Source organism: Anopheles arabiensis, chromosome 3 (genome assembly GCF_016920715.1).
Source record: "Anopheles arabiensis isolate DONGOLA chromosome 3, AaraD3, whole genome shotgun sequence".
Lineage (NCBI taxonomy): Eukaryota > Metazoa > Arthropoda > Insecta > Diptera > Culicidae > Anopheles > Anopheles arabiensis.
Window position 1 is genome coordinate 3642161 of NC_053518.1, and position 13544 is coordinate 3655704.

A 13544-nucleotide genomic window follows, 5' to 3' on the forward strand; every position below is an offset into this window, starting at 1 on the left:
ACCCTGTATTTACAAATTCAACGAATTTCCTTCGATTGGTATGCTCTTCATACCAGGTGCGCATGGCTGGGCGGAGATTGTATTGATTTTTCGATGTCAAAAAGTTGTTCCTTTTTATCCTGCCAATATTTTAGAAATTGTTGTCTTCCCGAGTCACTCGAACGCCTTGTTTTCTCCCTCCTCGTTACGGCACGAAACATCCCTTCTTTTAGTTCCCCCTCCGGTTATTTCCCCCGGTTACTAGGACTAGGACGTAGAAATAGTTGTTTCTGCTTTGGTCGGGTACTGGATGTCTTCTCGGAAATTGGCACACAAAAATCAAGTTGTCATAGCTCGCGCGCTTGTTGATGGGTGTTGGCAAAGCATTAGCACTTGGCAGCAACACCCACACTGGTAACCCACTTTGCTAGGGCTAGTTATGAAACTGTACGGTTATTTGTTAAAGCGTGAGATTTACCAAATCATTTACGTCCAGGATGTGTAAGTAAGAATCGAGACTGCTAGCCCCAACCAGCCCTTTCGCAGGCATGCCGGTACTAAGCGAACATTCTGCTTTGTTTTGTGTTGCGGTAAAGGTTTTCTCAGTATGAAGATTTTCTGGCAGCCGTTACGAAGGCGTTCGATCCGAAGGTGCTATTTCTTACCGTCATACCGGTCGTAGCTGGTCTCAGCACGACGCTCTATTCGAAATTGCTGCTCAGTGTATTGCTGACGGAGTACGCCAACACGATCGTCAAGTGGTACGGCACATTCGTAGCTTCCTGTGGTTCTTTTGCTGCACAGTTTCACATGTTTCTTTTCTTTGCAGGATACTCGCCGAAGATCGTCCCTTCTGGTGGCTGAACGAGACGAAGGAGTTTTCCTCCCTGAACCGTCCAAAGATTTATCAGAATGAGCTTACTTGCGAACCAAGCCCGGGTAATCCGTCCGGTCATTTGATGACCTCCACGACCTACCTATTTGTGATATTCTCAGTTCTAGAGGAATATTTAGCGTAAGTTTAGTCGGGACTAAAACCCTCCAAGACGGGAAGAGTTAACTCAGCCTCATTACAGGAAGTACGGAAGGTTCGCCAGAGTGTCGCTGCGCTTCGTCTACTACAGCACGCTGTTTTTCATATCGATTTCCCGCATGTACTTCGGATGCCATTTCCTTCATCAGTGCATCTTCGGAATACTGCTGGGAATCCTTATGAGCAAGGTGTGTCTGTCCCATCGGCTTGAAAAATACATTGCGAAGCAGTCGGGCAAGCGAAGAGTGGGATTTGTAGTGCTGATATGCCTGGCGATGCTTTCCCTATACTGGGCCCAAAAGCTGTTGGGGATCGATCCGCAGTGGGCGGTGAAGATGGTAAGTAGAAGACGTATTTTTTTCAAAGATAGTTCACTAACACCAACTAACCCCCGGTTTAAATACACTCACCAGGCATTCAAGTGGTGTGAGGATCCGTTCTACTTGAAGCCAACCACTACACTAGTGTTTAGCGCAATTCGCCTTACTGGGTCACTACTGGCACTGGCGGTGGTAGGACCTATTCAAAAGTAAGTCGAAGCCAGCAAACATATGCAAAAAACAGTAACTCTATTAACTCACCCATTGGTCTCGGTGTACTTCTTGCCTTTCCCCAGAGCTAAACCGCTCAACGTAAAACTAAGTATTCCTATGGTAATGGCAATGATGGCGTTCGAATGGATAGCATTGGACTTTACGCCGCGCAACTTCGGTGTGGTTGTGTACTTTTTATACAGCTTCCTGCTTTACTTCCTATTCACGTATGCCTATCTGCGCTGGGTACCGGCACTAGCGGCCGGCCAAGATATCCGTGCGTCGCGCAGCGAGAGAACCAAATCTAAATCGAACTAACAGCACCAGCATAAACAGCCGCTAATAAGTAAGCTATTAAGCGTCGTTTTCCTAAACAGCATCGAAAAGCCTGAAAAACTGCCAGGGAAAACGCTTTTTTCCCGGCGGCATGCACTATGCATTTTTTTCATTCCATCACATATCAATTAACAACCGTAGCAAAGTAGAGGATAAAACGCGCTCAAACAGATTACCGACAAAGGTAGCACCACCAGCAATCAACAACTACTACACAACAACTGCTAGTGAATCTACAAATGCCTCGCACAACTACATTCACCTACAACATAAAACGCCTGCTCGTGTTGATCTCTAAATTCTAAAACAACTGTTTATTATGGTATTTTTTCCATAAAATATTCAAAAAATGCTGCTTGTTAAACTCGCCCATGACTACGATATTGATTTAGATGGTCCGAAATGTGCTTAAATAGAGATAGAGTAAAGTATGAATCTTTCAGAGACAGAACAAAGCGGGAAGGGTTTCGTCGTCGAGTGAAACCCAAGAAGCCAATCAATTCCAAGCTTAAAAAAACATCATCTGTGAAATCTTACCTTTCGGTGATCTCTGGTACCAGTTTGTTGAAAACCACTTCCGCGTTGCATTCGTACCGCCAGGTTCGGTTCGTGTTATGTGTGCAGTGTTACGCACGGACAGAACCTTGAACATGACATGGTTGCAACGCAAGTTTAAGCCACGCTAAAAGTTGTCCAGAGAGCGTGCTTACCTTTCGTCTCTTGGTAGGGCTGGATCAAACGTTTCGCGATATCTTTTTCTTCTGTTACCGTCGCACGCAAGGGAAGGTGTTAGATAGTACCCCATTCTTAAAGTTACCTCATACGATACGGGTGTAGTCGGGTAGAATAGCCTGCCCCCGTACTGCGGAACAGAACATGACATCGTGCCGAGGGCGTAAGGCGTGTGGCCTCCTTTTTGAAATTATGTATTGCCGTCGGTCCCCGTTGGCCTGCACAGGTGCTCCGTTGGCCCATGGCTTTCCAGCGCGACCATTTCCGACCACTTATGCTAGGCGCAGGTGGAGTAATGAGTGTGGACGGGATATGTTGCTCTTGCCAGCACTTTGCGAATCGTTGAACTGGTTCGCAAGATTTACCATGACGAACGGAAGGTAAGGTAAGCGAACACACGCTGCTCGGGCACATTGGTCCCTGGAGAACCGGTCTCAGGCGGTGCAGTGACGTTCCCCAGAAACGATCGCTATGGGCGCGCGCGCGCAGGCTCGTAATCTGACCACTGCAATGCACTGACCGCAACAGAGGAGCAGTTACCGTGCGGCCATAAATAAAATCAATGCCAATGTCTTTCCCCATTCGGATCCGCACGTTCGTGACGTTTGTGTGGGTGCTGTTTGATTCCCTTTTTTTCGCCTCGTAAAACAAAGAATTAAAGCTGAACGAGCGCAAACGAGCGGAAAACTCGGTCCAAAGTACAGCGGCTGCCGTTGTGGATAGTTTTTTTTTAATAGAAATTAATTTACGTTTTCACTCTAGCTGCACCGTTGCACGTTTGCGACATTGCTCCACCCTGGTGGCAGTGCTGGGGCGAGGCCATCAGGAAATCGGAAGAAAGCCATAAATACCGGCGACAGCGACCTGTAACGACAAGCAACGCAGAAGTTTCTAATAAAGTGCATGAGCTGTTAATTACAGGCTATAACGACAAATCTAATCACCACGGTGGATTGTACCTTTCAACTCTTGGTTCTTGGTGCATACTGGTTCGGGTGCGGGTCTCGGTGTTGCCTTTCTGAACTGGATGTTGTTCTTGGCTTGGATTTCGCTGTCGGATGTTTGGACATTGGACGCAGACTGTGCGAGCGTTTCCGCTGCTACCGTTACAGTATCGCGCCATAATGTGGATTATCTCGATGGGCTTTCAAGCTGTTGGATATCCACCGAAGGTTATATAGTTTTATATCTCAATTATAGATACCACCGATCGAATTATCTGTCCAGTGATGGTTTACGACGAGGGCTATAAAACTGTTCGCATGTCACCTCGCAACGGTTGCGAAATCACATTCGTTCGATACGTAGCTAACAAATGCACTGAAAATGATGGACCGATTATGAAAAAAGGTCGTAACCGACTATTTTGTTTGTATGCCCCGTTCAGTTCGTTTCTGGCAATCACAGGTGTGTTTTGATGATTCATAAATGTCATCCCGCTCCATCGTATTAATCATGTTACAAAATTAGTCAAACGAGTAAATCAAATTACTCAATGCATTATCAAGTTACAAGATCGAATCTGCAAATTATCTGATAGTGTGTGTGTGTGTTCCTCGTGTACTATGGTCCCTTTGATCGATACAGAACCCGCACACTTGTTGACAGGGCAGCAACGGGGCAGATTGATCGTGTCGTACGATTAAACTTCCCACAGCATGCTTTGATAGTGTTGGACGTAATCTGTCAACCGTTTGTCAGCGGTGACGCGGGCTGCACTACACACGGAGACGTGATTGTATCGGGCTTGTGGTCCGTGCTTGCTCGCAAGGTTTTTCGGTGGCGATAATCTAAGAACACATTTCACTCAACCTGCACACCAGTGTTTGATTCAATTTCACGCTTGAAGCGTCACTAAGCCTGCAACATCCACCACCAGACCCAGGGGGTTGAGGTAAGATACCGGGCCGGCAATACTATTTCTTCGTTCCGTTGCCATTTCAACAAATTAGTAAGCCCGGGCTCCGCAGGCACCACACACCTACACACCTTGCTGAACGGTTGGAGGTGTCTGTGTGTTTGCCAAACATTACAACTTATTTATAACGCTCATTATGTCACTTAGGTGGAGTGAAATATTTGACCCGCCTTGAATGATTGCGCTAATCGGTAAATATTTATGGTTCTTTACAAAACGGGTGCCCACTGCACACCGGTTGCTTTATTCCGGAACACCGTTAAAGCCGTTGAGCAGGGCATTTAAATCCGCAACGCAACGGTGTTGCTTGGTGCAGGAGAATGCAACGGGTCCGTTTGATTGACGGAGGAAGGAGATGGAAAGGGAAAAGGGAGCGAAAAAAGGTAGCGCCTGCGTTTGAAATTGTTCCAATAATAACGGCTCTTTTTATCCCCTGCCCAAGACAGTGAGACACGAGGGCTCGCGCATAGCTGGTAGGGCTCGAGCGCGTGATTGAATGTACGGCAGCGGTATGCAAATCCTGGCTGCCGTGCATTATCATATTAGTGGTTGTATAATGCGAACGCCTAATTGATATTTGAGCACAAGTGGAGCCCCTCATCTGTCCCGGCTGATGAAAGGGAGAGTGCTTTAAGATGGCGTCAGTAGCTAGAACGATATAACTATAAATTTAGAAAAAAGAGGGAATGATCGGGTGAAGGGGTTTTGTAGTACGAAATGGTATGTTAAGTCTTTTTTTGTAAAGAACGCTAGAAAGAACAGGAAAGAAAGGAGCTTTATAGTTGCAAGGTTGTTGGAATTCTTACACAACTATTTACCTTTGCTGCGTCAACTCGCTGGCATCAATTAATCTTCCCTTTTTTGTCCCAATTAATGAGCTGCTTTGCGACTTGTTTACGAGCTTGAGTTTGTACAATGGGCTCACATCACATAAATCCAGCTCCATATTTACCACCACCAGTACAAAGAAATGTTGCATGCTGCTTAGAGGTGACAATAATCGTTATCCATTAACGATTCCCATTTAACTTAGCTTTGGGTATTACCCTGGGTACTCCACAGGTTCCCCGAGTCGCACAATTAGAAATCATTTATCATTGCATCATTGCAACTATGCGCAGAAACATGATTTCTGCATCAGGATATGATAGGCCTCCCTCCCTCACCTCGGTTCAAGCTGGCCCTTTTTCTTGTAGCTGACGTAATAGCGGCATTATGCACCGCGCCGGGGCTATGACGCAGAAAAAGAAGGCTTTAGCACCACCGCCAGGCTTTGTGGAGAAATGTTTTTCAGTTCAACTCCCTCCCTCGAGGGCAATATCTCACTCCACGCTGCGGGGGTGTCCGGTGTGTTTGCTCGACACTGCAAGCCGGCGTTTAAATGTCACACAGGAATCTAAATAAAGCTCAGGCCCCGATTGGCCCCCGCGATGTGGAGCGTTTGATAAAGGCTAGGGCGAATAAATTGAGGTCGAACCAATTCGTTAAATAATTAAAATGTCACAAAGCCAGCGTTTCGATCTGCAATGGCGTTGTTAACAACTCCCGAGCAAGAACTGCACCTTTGGCGTATTGTTGCCGGGAATGGAACTCTTTTGATGCCAACTGAACAATTGGCGCTGGTAACGCTGCAAGGATTTTGTATTGTTGAACGCCACAGAGAAGAAGGACGGAAGAGAATTATTTTCCTTGCATATTGAAGCGTTTATCTTTCCAGAATGAATAACGAAGAGTTGGTGCTCAGCAATGAGTCCGGATTTCAAGGAGATTGGAAAACCATCTACCACCGGGACGCGCTGCTCTGGGCATCGCACGAATACGACACCGACTCCATCATGAAGCCGCTGGCGCAGATGGTCATTGGTCTCGCAAACCAATTCCATCTCTCACCAACGATAGAGTTCACCACGATCGATACGTTGGAGCTGCTGCTGGTACGCGCCTTCCAGAGCTGGATGCAATCGCCCGTCACTTTCCCGGACACGGTCGAGCAGCAGAAAGACGCCTTTCTGCGGCAACTTCCGATGTACGTGGTGGCAGTGTTTGACATCGTCGCCAAGTACAGCAACCTCGGATCAAAGCTGGACCTGGCGGCTATGAAGCGAGCAGCCAAGGTGAGCGTTGCCATCGATACGAACATGCTTACGGTGGAGTTCGAAGTTATAAAGATTTTGGACAGCGAGGTACGTGTAGGCAGCGACCGATCGATCGATCGATCGATCGATCGAAGCGGAAGGGCTTGTCACATCCGCGCGCAAATCTAGGTAGAAGGTCACCCAGAGTGGGTAAGGTACACTTTTCCTTCTTCGTTGAACCGTTGCAGCTACGATCGTCACTGTTGCTGGGTGCATTCGAACGGTTCTCCAAGCAGTACCTGCTGCCGCTAAACATTGAAAGCAAGGAAACGATTGCGAGTATTGGAGTTAGGCTGCTCCGGGTGGCCGTCGCTGAAAGAGCGCTCATCTATGACAGGTTTTCAATACAGAGCTCCGAGAGATCTTTCCGGCGTGTGTGTTTGATTCGTCTGTTTTCTCGCCCTTTTCAGCCTGAAGACATCCATGAAGGATATGGAGTGCTTTCGCCGCTTCAAGTCCAACAAACTGATACTGGCGGGCGCTATCATCCTCACCGTGCTGTACCTAATACCAGCGGCGCGGCACAGCAGCGTGCTGCTCAACCAAGTCGCCGTACCGCTCGCTGACGACTGCTGCGTACAGTCCACGAATCTGATCTACCTCCGCGATGCAATATTGCGTGTCATTGGTGGCCACTGAGCAAAACCATCGAGCAGCAAAGAGCCATTCGCCCGGGAAGCCTTTTTCTCCGGAGTCGTTGGCCGCCGTACCGATCGTGCCGCCGGCGCAGTTGGCTCGCATTCGATGTAAATTAAATCAGATCAGACGATGTAAATATTCATAACATATTTGTGGCGTTGTGTTTGTTCGACTTTCCTGCAACAGCTGGCTCGCATTGCGGAGATCGTGCGAGCGATGTAGAGAGGCCCTTTTGTGACAGGTGGTGCATGATGGCTAAATCCAGACGGATCTCCAACGTCAAAAACGATTGAATTGTCAGGTGTGGGAGAGCTCGTGTGTTCGACCTTACGATGTTTTTTCGTTCTATCCTCCAAGCGCATTTGACACCAGAATCGATAGTCTCGTTGTGTTTGTCCGTGCTCTCATTGCAGTGCTCTGGCAGGTGTGCATTTCCGCATTTTTGACACCTACCAGAGGGGAGGTTAGATTGAAATAAGGTGGTAATTACGGGGCGCTTGGTAATGATATCCGGGAGCGCATAATTTACAGCAAGCTTGGCAAGCTTAGAGCAATTTTACATACATTAAATTGAAAGTCTTTTACGTTGCGGGCACTTCGTGACTCATTTGGAACCACGGGAGAAGTAAATATAGCATCTCATTAGAGCGATCTATTTGGATTAATTAGGTCTTGATACACCCACTTGGCTTAGGGAGCGTGATAAATGACTGTGTTCTAAATTTGGCCACTTCGCGCTGGTGATCTAATAGCCTTTCAGGAAGAACCATTACGCCAGACGAAATTGCGCATTATTTGTTTACACACCTTCGACCGCAGAATTCGTGTTCCGAGCAACTTGTCGAACCACAATTTACCTCAAGAACAACCTGCCGTCCGGTATGCCCTGGCTGGCCGTTTAACGAAACACGGCCGCAACCACAAAGCGATCCAGCGCATGCGATCAGTTTGGAATTCAATTTGTAAAATTTGTTTCACGATAGCCACCGCCATCACCACCACCGTCACCCAGAGCCCGGCGGCGAACCGATGGACCGTGTTGGTTGTGCGCGATCAATCATCTATCGAATTCATTCGCGTCAAAGACAATTGCAGTAATTTTCCTGACTTTGCACGGCAAGGTGGCTGGAGTAGGGCAAGACGCTCATAGGGATTGACTTTGTGTGAGGTCCCTTGTCCCTCGCAAATGCAGGCTCCGGGAAGTTCCGATGGCCGTGGCTTACTTTCGGTTTTCGCGTTAACACCCCCACAAAGGTGACAGTCCGCAAGAGTCAGCTGGTATCCCGAGGGCCGTCCGTCAAATCCGCGGATAGCATTCGCGTGTGTTTGTTTGGTCGTGTTTGCGGTGAGCTAATCGCGACACCCGGCATCAGCTGGGCGCAGAAATCCGTTGCCACCCGGCCGTAAGGCATATGCAACACATCACATTCCGCCAGGCTGCGCCTCACGACGGATGGGCGAAAGTGAGCGGCTGATGAAGTTATTACAGCGGCCGCAGCCGGGGAATGGGGGCGCGGTGGTGTGGGTGGGCCTGACTAGTGGGAAAGAGGGGGGAGGACCGGGAGGAAAGGAAATATCATTGAGCGATTATTGCCGCTCACGACTGAAGCATTGGCCGGAGGGCGGGTAGTGTTTAACCGTCCTCCACCTAGCCCTCCCTCTCTGCCATTCCGATACACCGATAATGATTATTAATAGGCGTGCGGGCAATGTAACGGATATTGGTAACGTTCTAATTCTAAATTTTGCGTGATTATTACTCCATCGATGTTGACGCGTTTGGTTGTGGGCAGAGCGGCAGCAAATTACCTCACACGGGTGTAGTTTACATCAACATGTAGCAGAGATTTTTATTCCGTGACAATATCTTGGCTTAACTAATTGCCAAGCATGTGCTTTATTGATCACGTTTACGGTGGATGTAAAACAAAAATGTTTACGCTCGATCGGTTTGAACAAAGAGAAGTGCGATCAAGATCGCGCTAATTAATTCGCTAGCTTGGAAAATACGACTTTCCCGACGTGCATGCAATGCAGTTGGATTTGAAATTGATTCCAAATTGATTGGATTCCTCTATGGAATTTGATTTAAAAAATTCCAATTGGAAATTGCGGTGAAATCGATGCGTTGATTGGCATTTCTTACGCCATAAGTTGTATGTTCCTTTTGACATTCTTTCACAGATCTTCCATAGACTTTGACCATGTTTGTACAAATCTTTTCCTATGTTATTCTTACACGTTGCATCAGCATTTTGCACCCACCAAGGCAGGTTCTTGGTGGCTCCATCGAGGTCCATTATGAGAAGGCGTGGGTCACGGGAAGGTCACAATAATTCCCATTCCCTTTTTTTTTTGCTTCGCGTTACCATCGTCCTACCCCGAGCCCAACGAGAACCAATAACCCACCACAAGCTTGTTCGTTCGATTTTGCTTCCCTATCGGCGTGGAACGATCGATGCAGTAAGGCACACGGCGCAACCAGAACCGCAATGGCGCAACGGTGAAGGAGTCGACAAACACCCAGCCACATAACAGTGCACTTGCTGCGCACGGGAAATTGCTTCACATTCTTGGCAGCTTTGGTCGGGATTTTTTTTTCGTGGTTTGCTCTCTTTCTCTTTCCCTAGCCAATGCCTGATGGGAGTTTCCTGGCGGGCGATCGAGCGCGATCCAAATCTATCGTGCGCTAATGTTCGCAGATTGCGAAGACACTCTCCTTGCGCAGAAAATCCAGTAGCAACAGCGACCTACCGATCAGCTCTGCTTCACCACGCGATCTCAACACACAAACGCACGGTTGATCGAGGGCACCAACCAACCAATGCTAGCCTTATTTAAACGAAAGCACCCCTGAATGATCGTTTTTTGTTGTTGTTGTTGTGCATTGGCTGCGCACTACTTCGCTTTGTCCACTTTGGATGACAATGACGTTTTTGTACGGTTCCACGGGTAAGTCTGGTAGCCAGTAGTGGCCTGTGGCTACTAGTAGTACACTGGAGCAAAGGCACATTAACGCAGCCCATTAGCGTGGCACGAGCGTGTGGGGCTCCAACCATACTAAGTGTACACTTTGTAATCGGCCGGATTGCCGGATCCGATCGCGCGCTCGCTCAGCTTCCTTCTTGGCCGCATCGTTCCGCTCGAAGCGATTGTTTCCATTTCCATTTGTGGCGCCCGAACCGGCTCTCCTGCCGGGTTGGCCGAAGCGAGACAGATAGACGGACAGGCAGCAAAAAAGCGTGCTCTTCTGGTACGGTGCGAGTGGCTGTGGCCTGCAATATCCCCAAGGTCCGATGGGTCGATGGGCTCGATCCGGTGTGTGCCGTGGCGTTTTATCAGTAGGCGCAGATCTTGCTGACCCCGTCACAAATTCCAACCGCTGAGCGCGGCGCGCACGGAAGGAGAGCACACACGACGCCGCCGTAGGTGTCCGCTGTACTTCTGCACTCGGAAAAAGGAAGCAGTGCTGGGGTAGCAACAGCTGGACGCATCGATGCACCGTCGATCGGTACGTACGGGAGCAGAACAAGGTACGGCTGACGGTACGAAATCAATGGTGGCCAAATGGTGCTCCCCCCGTCATTGTCATCGTGCGCTGTCACTTGTGATGTGATTCGCAATCACCGCGGGGCGTAATAGGCGCGAAGTTCAGGGACACTACCGCGAGGAATGCTCGGCGATTTGGGCCGCGCAGATTTGTCAGGAAGTGTGTGTGTGTGTGTGTGTCGGTTCGGGTAGTGGGGGACACAACAAAAACAGGCACAGATCGAACGCAGTTCCATTCAATTTGGGGTGGCCACACATAGGTGCGGCAGCATAATTTATACATGGTTGTTAGTTGCGGCGGATGCGGCCCGTTCGGGCCTGTTGAAAGGGTGTTGAAATCCTTTCGAATAAATGTTTTGTTGTATGGTTTATGCGATTTTTTTTTTTCTGCGGATTCCAATCAGCAACGCTTGAGTTAGTAATCGTTTTATGGCGCTTTGGGTGTAGAGAACCAATAAAACAGTAGGTGCGAAGTAGAATGTTGATTCCGTGTTTTTTTGCTATTTTATCCTAAAGTAAACTATAAAACACACAACTTAATTTGTGTTTTTTAAGATTCACGATAAGCTTTGCGAGATAATAATAAAATTTAATTAAATTGTATTCACCATCACATCATGACATCAATTAACAACTTAATAGTGCTGCTGTGAGATGAATGGTTTTAGATTATCTTTGTCGATTGGTTCTGTTGCGCCGTTTGTCATACGATCAATCGTCATCCGAACGGTCTCCCAACTTAATGGTCTTAGATTTCACTTCTTGTTGAGCTTCACATTTCCCAACACCTTCCCAGTGAATGGCTTTTCCATTTCCCAATGCCAGTGTTGTCCAAAGTGCCCCAAACTAAGCCACGAAAACCCACCCGAAAGAAACCGAAAGCGAATTTGGAAGGTGTTTGGTGCAGGAACTGAACGGATTGCACTCATCGTGCAATTGATTTCTCGCACCAAAACGAATGCGCTTTCACGCATCCTCCCTTCACACAGGCTCGTCGTGCGTTAATTGCTCGCCCCCAAAAACCTACACGCAGCTCCTCATTAGGCTCACTGGCGATCATTACCGGAGCCACTGGCAGAGACGTTCAACTTTAATGATCGTCTGTACAGCAATGCACAGCTTCACCGCACCACGTGGTCGCGTCTGTGTCATTGCACAGTCGAATTGTGCGCAGCCGGGGGTGCGCAAACACGCGATCATAACCGGCCACACGCTCGCCGTAACACCGCAACACTAGGAAATGACGCCCGTGGGAAAGAATGCAACACTCGCAAGCCCTTTCCTATGCACGCCTCGGCCAACCGGGGGCCATCGGAAAGATGTCGATAGGGCTAGAAGGACCGCTCTGCATCCATTCTCTTCGCTGGCTGGGCTAGAAGTGTGACCAAACGACACACACATGGCGCTTCGGTTTCGCGCATTCACGCAAAACAGTAGAACAAAAAAAAAGAATAAACAGCAAACCCAAACCGACTGATCTCTCTATGCGGCTCCGCTGGTAGGATCTGGTTTGGCGCGTTTGGAGAGGGGTGCGTCGCGGTGGTGCCTAGATGCCTTTCCCTTCCGCTTCCATGCCGCTGGTTCTTCGGTAGTGGCGCTCACTTTCGCTGTTTCGCTGACGCGAAGGCGAAGGCGAACTGGACCGTGGCACAGAGGAACCGTGGCGCGCCTGAAAGCGACTGAGACTAAAATATTATAAAGAAAACTTTACAACGCAGGGGCGGAGGTGCTGAGGGGATGGGTGAGCGTTGACGCAGAATCATACTTTTCCGGACCAGCAATCAAGGGCAACTTGTTGTTATTTACACGGTCGCTGATGTGGCGGTACAGGAAGGTGGTCGAAGGTGTAAAAGTGCCCCGGAGTCGCCTACAGTACATGACAAGATGGAAGATATAGCTTCCACTAGCCTCTAGCGCGGCGAATGCCAGGGGTGCGTTGTTGGAATTTGTTACAGTTTTTTTGTGCCTTCCTCTTCCAGGGAGTACCGAAAGGACCGCTGGGTGTGGGAGTGGACAACAATTTGTAATGATCATTATCGAATTTCCTACACGTAATATGCTTCTTGTTTCCAAAAACAGCGTCCCTATGCCAGTTGCAGACAAGAAGATTAAACAGATCGAGCCACTTAGCACGATGATCTTGCAGGCACTGTAATACCTGATCGTGCGTCGTATCATGTCTGCGAGGAATGTTTCTTTAATTTACTTCTGTACCTGTTTTTTTGTCGATCACATCAAACGTGTTCTGTTTGGTGCGTGTCTTGTTTTTTTTTTGCTCCGATTTTGGTAATCTGTTCCGCTTCCTCCCCGGCACGCATACGTGAACACAACGATCGGTCGGCGACGAACCTTTGTAGCCTGCGTCGGTGTCACATTTGGCGCGAGACAGAGGTCAGAGGTTGCTTGGGGGATGGTGCAAGACGGGAAATGGTGGGGGGAGGAGGCGAGGGAGAGATAGGTGTGCTCATACACCCAATTTCCGTGCTGGCTCATAAAACCGGCCGCCGCGTTAATTGTACGCTCCGCAAACGGACGGACTACAACCGGCACTGGCACTGCTGATCGATCACCACCCTCTTCTAGCCCTGCCGTGGTGGAGGGGGGGGGGGGAAGAGGTTTACTCGCCCGGGTGGTACTGTAACTGTAACCGCCGACTACTCGAGCCGATCGTTCGGGGGAGAATGTTCGGG

At 48.7% G+C, this 13544-nt stretch overlaps 2 protein-coding genes and 1 long non-coding RNA gene across 6 annotated transcripts; 2 read left to right on the plus strand and 1 right to left on the minus strand.

Moving 5' to 3' along the window:
• The first annotated feature begins 18 nt into the window (after nucleotides 1–18).
• On the plus strand, nucleotides 19–2249 carry LOC120903562 (glucose-6-phosphatase 3). Of its 2 annotated transcripts, none has more exons than XM_040313074.1 (6): nucleotides 19–484; nucleotides 576–740; nucleotides 809–994; nucleotides 1056–1350; nucleotides 1426–1541; nucleotides 1629–2249. In XM_040313074.1, the coding sequence occupies exons 1-6, from the start codon at nucleotides 477–479 to the stop codon at nucleotides 1861–1863; spliced, it is 1005 nt and encodes a 334-aa protein (XP_040169008.1). In that variant the 5' UTR covers nucleotides 19–476; the 3' UTR covers nucleotides 1864–2249. The 2 variants fall into 2 exon arrangements, with proteins under 2 accessions (XP_040169008.1, XP_040169007.1); XM_040313073.1 differs by having other exon boundaries at nucleotides 23–480.
• A 1072-nt stretch (nucleotides 2250–3321) lies between these two features.
• On the minus strand, nucleotides 3322–4203 carry LOC120903566. Its single transcript, XR_005739616.1, has 2 exons — nucleotides 3573–4203; nucleotides 3322–3477 (listed from the first exon to the last, which is right to left on the minus strand). It is a non-coding gene; the product is annotated as an uncharacterized LOC120903566 (long non-coding RNA).
• A 117-nt stretch (nucleotides 4204–4320) lies between these two features.
• LOC120903563 lies at nucleotides 4321–7454 on the plus strand. Of its 3 annotated transcripts, none has more exons than XM_040313077.1 (4): nucleotides 4321–4507; nucleotides 6249–6645; nucleotides 6855–7003; nucleotides 7077–7454. In XM_040313077.1, exons 2-4 carry the CDS (start codon nucleotides 6250–6252, stop codon nucleotides 7303–7305), a joined length of 774 nt encoding a protein of 257 aa, XP_040169011.1. In that variant the 5' UTR covers nucleotides 4321–4507; nucleotide 6249; the 3' UTR covers nucleotides 7306–7454. The 3 variants fall into 3 exon arrangements, with proteins under 3 accessions (XP_040169011.1, XP_040169010.1, XP_040169009.1); XM_040313076.1 differs by having other exon boundaries at nucleotides 4324–4507; nucleotides 6234–6714; XM_040313075.1 differs by having other exon boundaries at nucleotides 4325–4507; nucleotides 6249–6714.
• Nucleotides 7455–13544: the final 6090 nt, after the last annotated feature.

Excerpts from the sequence above, each read along its gene's own strand:
- LOC120903563 (XM_040313076.1), top strand. The coding sequence starts at position 6,250 with ATGAATAACGAAGAGTTGGTGCTCAGCAATGAGTCCGGATTTCAAGGA. Across the intron at positions 6,715-6,854 it reads TAAAGATTTTGGACAGCGAG|CTACGATCGTCACTGTTGCT; the intron begins GTACGTGTAGGC and ends GAACCGTTGCAG. Across the intron at positions 7,004-7,076 it reads AGAGCGCTCATCTATGACAG|CCTGAAGACATCCATGAAGG; the intron begins GTTTTCAATACA and ends CGCCCTTTTCAG.
- LOC120903562 (XM_040313073.1), top strand. The coding sequence starts at position 419 with ATGAAACTGTACGGTTATTTGTTAAAGCGTGAGATTTACCAAATCATT. Across the intron at positions 481-575 it reads ATCATTTACGTCCAGGATGT|GTTTTCTCAGTATGAAGATT; the intron begins GTAAGTAAGAAT and ends GTTGCGGTAAAG. Across the intron at positions 995-1,055 it reads GTTCTAGAGGAATATTTAGC|GAAGTACGGAAGGTTCGCCA; the intron begins GTAAGTTTAGTC and ends GCCTCATTACAG.